Consider the following 10515-nt stretch of genomic DNA (forward strand, 5'->3'; position numbering starts at 1 on the left):
TTCAACTCTAATTTTGATTTCAATTTTGTATATTATTTTTCTATTATTTTCACTCTGAATTTTTTTTTTCTATTTTTTCTTAGATTTTGGAAGCTTTGAGGTTAGAGCGCTGTATCTGGCAAAAATCCCATATCTCTAAAGTCTCGTTCGCCGATCAATTTGTAATAATAATAATAACCAGATTATATTGTTTCAATCTACTATTTCTATAGATTTATTAAATTTATTTTTATTTGTTTACATAATTTGTCAATTTATAGTGTTAATTTTGAAATTTAATTATGTCAACGAGAAAATATGAATCCAGATATGAAAAACGAAGAAAGAAAAAAAAAAATAGAAGAATTAGTGTCATCTCAGAAGGGAGCTCTTGATAAATCTATTTTTAGTTCTAAGCAAAATATAAATGAGTTCGCTCCAGTCCCCTTACGAAATTATATCACAAGAAAGATTAAATGGATTGACTATGTTATCAATAGAAAAAGAAATACTTAAAAATCTTGAATATAAAACTTTAATTAGTGACTTTGCATCTCAAAAAGTTAGAAAAATTAATTTTAAATAAAAATAAAAATTTTAAAAAAATTTAAGGGTCTTTGATTAAATCATTTGCCTAAGGCCCCATATTATGAAGAGTTGGCCCTGATTGGGCAACATGTCCTAAAATAAGAAAATCAATTACGGAATTTTGTGTTTTCTTGGGTGATTCTCTTATTTCTTGGAAATCAAAGAAACAGAACACTCTATCAAGATCATCAGCTGAAGCTGAATATAGGACTCTTGGTTCAACGGCATGTGAATTAACTTGGTTGCTTGCTTTGCTTAAAGATTTTGGAATTCATCATTACTTCACTAGCTTTACTTTTCTGTGATAGCAAAGCTGCTTTACATATAACAGCTAACCCAGTGTTTCATGAGAGAACAAAACATATTGAGATTGATTGTCATTTGGTTAGGGAGAAAATCCAAGCTGGGATACTACATACTCTTTATGTGAATTCAAAGCAACAATTAGTAGATTTCTTCACCAAGGCTTTAGCATCACCATAGTTTATATTTTTCCTTTCCAAGATGGGAGTGATAAACATATACACTCCATCTTGAGGGGGAGTGTTGGATATGTATTAGTTATTTGGTTATGTAGTTAGTTGGTTAGTTAAGAAGTTATTTTATTTTTATTCCTTGTATATAAAAGCTTAACTTTACAACTGTTTGGAACTCAATGGAATTTCATCAAGAAGGCAGAGTACGTTTTCTCTCTGCTTGTAGCTTCTTCCTCTTCCTTCTACATCGATCTCAGTTTATTTTTTCCCACAATAGTAGAACATATACTGTCCCAAATATTTATAGACTAGAAAGAAGGTGGAAGCTTCCCATATAAGAAGGAAGAGAATAGCAACAGGGCTCGAGCTGGCTGATAACTGGGCACAAAATGCCCAGCTCCTCTTACGGTCACAAACGTCAGCTTCTCGTATCCAACAGCATACCCTCCAACCTTAATTCACAAAACTCGTAACATTCTCATGAATCCTTAATTTCACATAAACTGATTTTGAAGCGAAAAGCAAAATTAAACGATGGGAAATGAACAAATAGGATTACCTCTCCTTGGGAGTACCAAGGGTACCAGGCCCTCCTAACTGCCATCCCCTGCAGCTTCTCCACAGCATACCTACTGGATGTCACAGGAATTGAGCCATCTGTATCTCCACTGCAAATTGATTGTCTTTAATTGGACATCGCTTCGGTTTCGATTTGAGTAAACCAGCTTAACTCCATAGGTTTGATTTTTCATGAAATGAAACTCATAAATTTAAGTGCACACTCTCAATTAGCAGAGTGGCGAAGAGAAGATGGGTGTTTTTTCTTCCCGGATGACCTTACCTGTATATCCAGACGCGCATTCCGTTGTCCATCAGCTCCTGAATGATGGGCAACACCGTTAATGGTCTGTCTTTCCACAGCCCTTTTATTTTCTCACTGTTTAATTTCAAGCAAACATATTGGTTAGGACACACAAAGCATTTACCAAAATGGGTTAATTTAATTCACTAGCGGGGAAATTTATATACCTGCAGGACTTCCACGGATAAGGAAGAGCAGTGCGTTTTGCATGAAGAGCCTTTTGTACTTGAGGAATGTTCAGGTAGGAATTGATGTACTTCTCTGAACAGGGATCAAATGCTGAGATCTGTTTAATCTGTCATGTTCAGTGAGTAGAGACTGAAATTGAAGACGGGTAAAATTTGTGCAAACAGGAGAATTGTACTCACAGGGATGGCGGCTGAGGAAGAATTGCACAACGGGGCATAGATGTCGTAGAGATAGATGTTGCCAGTGGCATTGTTTGCTTGCCTCATGAGCTCTCTGCAGATCTCAGAAAAAGCCTCAGGAGAAGAAAAATTGCAGTTCATTGAAAGTCCCTTGTACACTTCGTTAGGAATAAGAGCATGTGTCCAGTAGAAGTCCACATATCCTCTCGCGGTTGTTTCGAAGTCGATATAAGCATTTCCTATCTGATGGTTACATGAGAAAATTAATGCCATCTTTGGTTTGAAGAAACAAAATTGAAATTGGATGAAAAACATATTGATACACAACAAGAAATTCTAATTTTCTTTTCAAGTACAAAACATATAGTAATGTTTAATCTCTAACATATGTTGAAACGTACTGCAATTCCTCTGAGATGGATTTTAGTTTGATTTGTGAACTTGTTGCTGTGGAATATGGTGTGGGCAAGCTGGGGCACATAATGGCCTGCATAGCTCTCTCCTGTAATAAAGAAATCCCTGTCCTTATATTCAGGAAACCTTTCCAGCCAATTGACAAGAAAGATGTAAGAGTCTTGTGCTGTTCTGTAATCTCCACTGGATTCGTAATCTGAAGTTGTGTTCGAATAGGAATATCCAACACCAGCCGGAGATTCGAGGAAAATGATGTTGGCAACTGATACAACACCCCACCCCCCCCCCCCCCCCCCCCCCCAAAAAAAAAAAAAAAAAAGGGAAGAAGAAGTTAAAGACTACATTATATTTGGCAAATTTGGGCATATGTTAGTTTACAGATAAGTATGATTAAAGAGAACAATCTAATTCTCACCATTATTCCATGAGAATTCATTTCGATACAAAGTTTTTCCATCTTTGTTGACCCTAAATGGCCCAAGTTCCATCATTGCTCCATACCCAAGTGAAGAGCAACCAGGTCCTGCCCACACAAATGGAGCATAGACAGAGAATGACGTGCAATTCGGTGAAACTTCAAGGGTTCGTGACATAATTAAAACCAAGTAAAACTTTTAAATGCTCAAAGTTAAATTTAAAGATGCAATTATGAATTTATGAGCATTACCTCCATTAAGCCACAACACAAGAGGCTTAGCAGAAGAGTTCAGAGGTGACTCCACAAAATAATAGAACAGTGCCCGCCCTGCCTTAGGATCAACTGTGACATATCCCGAATACTGATCGAAGCCCACACCATCCGATGGCTGTCCGGGCAAGTTCTCAATCTTGTCACTTTCTTTAAGCCCATCTTGGGAAGCAACGTAAACTGTTGAATTATATCCTGCAGTAGCATTAAACACATTGTTCTCCCTTGACAATTCCTCTCGTAAGAGCTGAGTGATTGGGTTGAACTCTCTTCCTCCTCCGTAACACTGGCAAAAACCCATTAGGCTGAAGAGAGAAATCAAAATCAAGATAAGGAATGGACTGTCCTCCATGATTAATTACAGGATTACAGAATGATGGATTGGTATATGTAGGACTATATGATCATTTTGTTAATTTGTACATCAATGATTTCATGGCCATGGGGATGGATGATTTGAAGAATGTGCAGTTGACTTGTCTAAATTAATGTGACAAAATCTATGGAGGTGGTGTGCTTTTGTTACATCTTTTTTGACTTGCAATGCACACAGTAGGTTTCTTGTTTGTCTGTTTGGGATTTGGTGCATGGGATTTTCCACGAAAAGATTATTAACATTGTGCTGAGGAAGGATTGGCAGCCTACCATGTTTGAAATTGCAGCCACCTTTTGTGACTTTCCCCCTCCTGTGATGTATGTGTGTGTAATTGATAGTGACAAGGTTATGAGTTGGTGTTGTGGTGTGTGTCCAGAATGAGGGAGTTTTTTATTTTATTTTATTTTATTTTTTGAAAAGAAGCGAAAGATACCCACATAGCGGTTTTATTCCAAGTTTATTAGTGTTGTAATACCTTTTTTACCATTGATTTACAGTGAAAATAAATAAACTCGATTATTATTAAATCAAAGCGTTAATTAATCATATTACAATCATTCATTCTAAAAGAAGAAAAATTACACGAACATAATCATCTGACATCATACTAATATTTTTAGTCAAATTTTCTTTTTCTATTCTCATCCGCATGCTTGCTATGTTTGATTTTCGATATGCCCTTCAGAGTTATCTGAAATGTAAAATATGATTGGGGTGAGACGACACTCAGTAAGGAAATAAGATTATTATTAGTGTGTGATCAAAATAACATTTTATAATTTCGTAAAATATATTTAATATTATAATTTTAAAACTACTTTTAAAATAAATATAAATTTAAAAATTTCTACATAAAACTTTTACCATCAACTATAACAGTAAAATTTTATAACCACATAATATAACTGTTAAATTAAACTTTTAATTTTAAAGCTGTAGTTATAATATTTAATTATATACATATATACTTTTTCTTATACATTTCCTTTAAATCATTATTTAGGCATAAGGATGACCCTGTTCATATAAACATATACTTTTCGTTAATTCTGTACACGTAATTAAATATGTATACATATACTGTAAAAAAATCATCTTTAGGCCTATTAGCCTTAAGTCATGTTTCTGTTAGTCGTAAGTTATGTTTTTGTTAGCCCTAAGTCATGTTTACCATCATGATTGGGTTGTGCGGTCTGAAGACTAAACTTAGTTGGCTAGCCGGTCAAACTAAATAAACGTACATAATTTTTAAGTGAGATTTTCTCTATTAAACCTTAGTGCGACCCAAATGTGCACTTAAGAGAAATCCACTACCATATAAAACCACTTTATAAACAGTATGAGTGCACTCTAATCCGTTTAAACTTTAAGTTGCGGTACCAAACATTCGTAATTTTCTATATCGTCTGAGCCATAAGAGGTTTTGAAAACATCTTATTATATAATTTACACAATTAAAATAATATCATAAAAATCTTATATTTACTCATATTTCGTGAAATACGCTACGTCAAAATCAACTCATGTAATCTTTACTTATATTTTCGTGAAATATGTAACGTAAAAATAAACTCATGTCACACAATTTTCAGGTTAAAAATATTTTCTTGAATAGAAATTAATGTTGTAAAATATCCGAGGGGTTCAGAACGTTTCTTAACTCAAAAATAAATGCAAATATATTAAAGATAAAACTGGTATAATTAAATATGCGTAAAAATAAACTCTGGTGATTTTTATGAAAATAACTAATATAATCAAAATTTACTTACAAATAAATTCGGGTATAAATTTTAAGTAAAAATCTAATATCATCAAATTTACTTACCACTTACTTAACCTTATAAAACGGTCACAATAAATATCTCTAAAAATTGAGATCGAAAATAGTGGGTGAGTAAAAATTTTAATTATAACAAAAATTCTTCTTCCACCACTAATTCTTTCACTTACTAATCATTATCTTTTTTTGAAAATTTTTTGTGAAAATTGAAGGTTGAGAGTTTCCTATCTATAGGAAAATTTTGGGGAAGAAAATGAAATTTATAAAAGTATGGAGAGATGAGTGAAATTATAAATTTTTTTTTAAAAAAAATAAAGAAATGAGCAAGGAATGAACATGGAATGAGCAAGGGATAGGCTTGGGATGAGAGGTATGAGATGGGGATGGGGGTACATGTGGGGAAAATAGGAGTGCTTGCCGACACTCTCATTTAATTAATTTACTTACTTAATTAATTAATTAATTATTATTATTTTTAAAATCATTATTATTATCATTGTTATTATTTTTGAGCTATGTTTTATTATTATTATTATTATTTGAAAGAGAATTAAGTTCAAATTTAGAAAACTCATGTGGGTCCCACATGATCTTGTGGGCTCCACACAACTTTGAGATCCAAGTGAATTTTACGTAATTCCAATAGTCCTCACACGGTTTTACGGGCCCTATAGAGTTTCGGGACTCATGTGGACCCCACACGGTCTTATGGGCCCCACATAGGATACTTATTATTATTATTATTATTATTATTATTATTATTATTATTATTATTATTATATATTTCTACAAATTATATTAGTCAAAATATTATTTTATGTATATATATATATATATATATATATATATATATATTTATTTATTTACGTGTACAAATAGTGTCTACCATGTTTATCCTATGAAATTACATTTTGATCAAACCGACCTCTAAGGAGCGACTGAGCTGCAATGGTCTCTAAGTACTCGCTTAGACAAGGTCTTTCTTAGGCATCAAATATGGAATCAAGGATCCCAACATAGAAACACTTTTGTTGTGATACTAACTAAATAACCATTATTATTATTTTACATTTTTGGGGTTATTACATCCTCCCCTCATAATAAAAATTTCATACTCAAAATTTAATAAAATTAAAATGAGTACCTTGTATAATGTTGTGCTTTTATCCGATCCTGCTATCGTAAAAAATATGAAAGTATTTTTGCTTCTAGTTCCCATGATGCTTCTTCACTGTCATGGTTGCGCAAGAGCACTTTTACCAATGAAATCTTCTTTGTGCGTGAAATTAGAATAGCTTACCTAAGGAGGGGGGGGGGGTGAATTGGATTAATTAAAATTTTAACCTCTTTTCAACTTCTTACTTGTTTTAATGCAGCAACAAGAAAGTAAATCAATCAGCTAATAATCACAATCAAATCACACAACAAAGTACTGAAAAATAAAAAAAAATAATCCAACCAACCAAAGTATGAAAATCAATTAACATTCAAGAATATTATGCTTTTTGGTAGCAGTCCTGTAGTTGTTTGCAAACCCTACTTTGAATGAAATTTTATTGCCCTTCTCTTAATCAAGATTTCCTCAAATTAACCAACGCACTCCCTTGTGGGTTTTCGAAAACAGTTAATTAAAACGTACTTTCTAAAATCAAGAGTTTTCTCTGAATATGAATTTTAAGCCCTGCAACCTTCACTTAGCATACACAAGAATATATGGTATAGAAAATAAAGAGAGTAAGGATGAGAAGAACACCAAGATTTACGAGGTTTGGCTTATCCCCAGCCTACGTCCTCGCCTTTGGTCAATTCCACCAAAGGATTCCACTAAGTGTGCTCCTTTCTGGGCGAAACAAGCCTTTTACAAAATTCCTTCTTTTTCAGGAAGAGAAACCTCTCCAAGTGATCAACCCCCGCTTGGTATAGCGATCCAAACAAGTTTTGAATCGTCAACAATACAATAAGAATGCTACAATAATCTGAGTACAAAGAAAGTCTCAAAACAGATTAGAGCTATATAAGTTAGAGCGCAAACTATACTTTAATCAAATAATAATAAAGAATGTATGAAACTCAAGTATAGAGATCATTAAAGGTTCGTTGATTGAGAAATCTTAGTGTAAGAACTATGGTTTGATGATTCAGTAATAATTTCAAAACTTTTCTCCCAGATGGAGTGTGAGCAATAGAGAGCTTTGAGAAATTGTAAGATTTGATTGCAAGAGTGCTGAGTAATTGTTTATATATTTGAATTCTTGGGATTAAAGGAGTATTTATAGGCATTTTAGGATTAGTTTCCTTGTTCCCCAAGTGACTTGGAGTGTCCTCCAAGTTTTTACAACGTTCACATATGAAAAACCAAAATTTGAAATTTTCCTGTTGGAGTTTAAAAATTCAAAACCCGTGGAGTCAGTTAGCTGAACAGGTGACTGGGTAGTGTATTTCTACAAGGTCAGTCGGCTGAACAGGCGGCTGACACCCTTTTGTCTCCCAAAAATTAAATCAAGAAATAGTCAGTCGACTGGCATGACACAGTTCTTTTTGGGTTAGTCAGTTGGGTACTGTCAGTTGGCTGGGTGGTTTACATTTATTGAGTCAGTCAGATGGATAGTTATTTCAATTGGTGCTTTTCTGTCAGTCGGCTGACTAAACTAGAGTGTTTCTGGTCAATCGGCTAGGCAGACCTCTCACTGATTTTTCCTTTTTGGTTTTTCAAATTTATTTTTACTCACATGCTTTGATCTTTTATAAAACATTTTGTGAGGTTTTAAAATAGGTCTCTAAGTCCATAAATATCCCCTAAAGAGCTTTATATTTTCTAAATTATATTTGATACGAAGTACTTACAGACAACTTTTCTAAATATGGTTTTTGAGTACTAAATCTTTAAGTCTCTTGATGATCCTCTTGACTTCAAGTCCCTTTTTGTAACGACCTTCTTATCTTAACATATAACAAAACACAATAAATAAGACAGTCAACCCGAACCCGTGGGTAGTGGGGACACCTATCATACATAGTGGAATTTAGGCAGTAGTAAATGTAAACCATCCACCTCATTACCATAAAATATAAAATACCAGAGCCAACTGCAATCCACAGTGACACTGTATTCATATACAACCTCAAAATATCAAAAATACATCTAGGATCTTACACAAAAATCTCCTGACCCTAGTACAAGATTTACCCTCCTAACGGGGTAGCACAACAGACTTAACGGCGGCCACGACCTGCCAGTCCTTCTGGGTTTCTTGAAAATTATTTAAGTTCGGGGGTAAAACACTTCTCAGTAAGGGAAAATAAACTAAATATAGATGTGTGGCAACATGAACATTTGATGCAATTATACATATGCAGTACATTTCATATATTTGAAACATTCATCATAACATACTGAATAATCAAATACTTTCGTACTTTCTAATAAATCATATAGTTCATAAAATTTCTGGTATAGCTGATAATACTGAAAACATACTCAGGATGAATAGCTAGTTGATGTCATGTATTACCCCCCATGATGGGTTGTGTAGCCCAAAGGCGGGACTTGACAATGGTTGGCCGACCACTCCTAGTAAAAAATGTCTATAAGTACGATGGGCCTGCCACACCCTGGTCCGGACTGCCAGGTGGACGTCTACAACTCTATATTGAAAGCCACATCAACTATTCATCTCTTACCCCCTCGTAGGGCGGTTAGCACAAATCTGAACATAGATATTTGATCTATATAACTATGGTACTGTGCTCCTGAACTGAACTAAACTAACATCCGGGTTCTAATAACATATAAAATATGATAATATAGCATTTAACATAAATGGATTGATAGTATTTTTATACTTTCATAAATACAGCCTTACGCCGAACATTTCGTAAATACGGCCTTGGCCGAAAACATATAACATACACGGCCTTGCGCTGGCCATTAATCACAACCTTGCGCCGAAAATCTCATACATATCGTTTTGAGTAAATAAGTTGTTTATCATGTATTTCAAAATCATCATATACTGTTTTATTTCATAATTCCTAAAAACATGCTTATTTATAAAATTGCTATAATATAATATATGTTATGTAAAAATAATATTCATGCCACACAATGTTGATTAAAATCATACATTTTATTCTAAAATCGTAATTCCTATATAACAGTAGTATTTTTCCCAAATATGCATTTACTCAATAATATTCAGATATAATCCATGTTTTTCTGAAAATTAATTTGTTGATAAATAATAGTAATTTGCGTGAAAAATAACTGCTTTAGTTTATTCCCTTACTTGGTACTGAAAAGAAATCCCCAAAAATTCCACTCGTCCTGCACCTATAGGGTTCCCCGTTCAACACCTTGGAATTCAACAACTCTTAGAACTAAACTTCAGTATTTTCATGTGAATATCATTTGCTATAACTATGAAAAGACCAAATTTAACATAAAAAACCTTACCTTAACTCAAGGGTGAATTTTAACTCAAACCCATCAACGATCCACTCCGGCAGATATGCAGAGAACTTCTGCAGGAGCGTCGTGGTGGCTTCAGATCGTTGAACCGACATAAATCGGGCCCGACATCGTAGAGAGAAGGTAGGAGGGACGTAGAGGAGAGAGAGAGAGAGAGAGAGAGAGAGAGAGGAGTGTTTGCGCGAGAATTCAGCCAAAAATGAAGTTTTTACCTATTTATGCACTGGACTTCGTCGACGAGCCACGTCACCTTGTTGATGAGGTCAAGAAAGAACTTCATCGACGAGTGTTCCCCTTTGTTGACGAAATTCAGACACCCAAACATCCTCTCAGTATCTTCTCCTCGAGGAGGCGCACCTTCGTCGATGAGCCTATACTGCCACGTCGTGTTCGTTGACGAAGGCTGCTGCCTCCTTCTGTTCGATTTCCATTTTGTCCTTTCTCTTATTATTTAAATACTATTATTCTTTGGGTCATTACACTTTTGGTCTTTAAGCTGTTTCATTTGTCTTT

General features: G+C 34.2%; 1 protein-coding gene across 2 annotated transcripts; it reads right to left on the reverse strand.

Moving 5' to 3' along the window:
• Window positions 1-1152: 1152 nt before the first annotated feature.
• On the reverse strand, window positions 1153-3974 carry LOC131161700 (serine carboxypeptidase 1-like). 2 transcript variants are annotated; one of them, XM_058117644.1, is made up of 8 exons: window positions 3355-3974; window positions 3103-3210; window positions 2675-2949; window positions 2274-2516; window positions 2073-2200; window positions 1885-1980; window positions 1603-1711; window positions 1153-1495 (listed from the first exon to the last, which is right to left on the reverse strand). In XM_058117644.1, exons 1-8 carry the CDS (start codon window positions 3725-3727, stop codon window positions 1352-1354), a joined length of 1476 nt encoding a protein of 491 aa, XP_057973627.1. In that variant the 5' UTR covers window positions 3728-3974; the 3' UTR covers window positions 1153-1351. The 2 variants fall into 2 exon arrangements, with proteins under 2 accessions (XP_057973627.1, XP_057973628.1); XM_058117645.1 differs by having other exon boundaries at window positions 2073-2191; window positions 3355-3960.
• Window positions 3975-10515: the final 6541 nt, after the last annotated feature.

This window comes from Malania oleifera, chromosome 8 (assembly GCF_029873635.1).
Source record: "Malania oleifera isolate guangnan ecotype guangnan chromosome 8, ASM2987363v1, whole genome shotgun sequence".
Taxonomy (NCBI): domain Eukaryota; kingdom Viridiplantae; phylum Streptophyta; class Magnoliopsida; order Santalales; family Ximeniaceae; genus Malania; species Malania oleifera.

Excerpts from the sequence above, each read along its gene's own strand:
- LOC131161700 (XM_058117644.1), bottom strand. The coding sequence starts at position 3,727 with ATGGAGGACAGTCCATTCCTTATCTTGATTTTGATTTCTCTCTTCAGC. Across the intron at positions 2,950-3,102 it reads TGAATTCTCATGGAATAATG|TTGCCAACATCATTTTCCTC; the intron begins GTGAGAATTAGA and ends GTGTTGTATCAG. Across the intron at positions 2,517-2,674 it reads TCCATCTCAGAGGAATTGCA|ATAGGAAATGCTTATATCGA; the intron begins GTACGTTTCAAC and ends TGTAACCATCAG.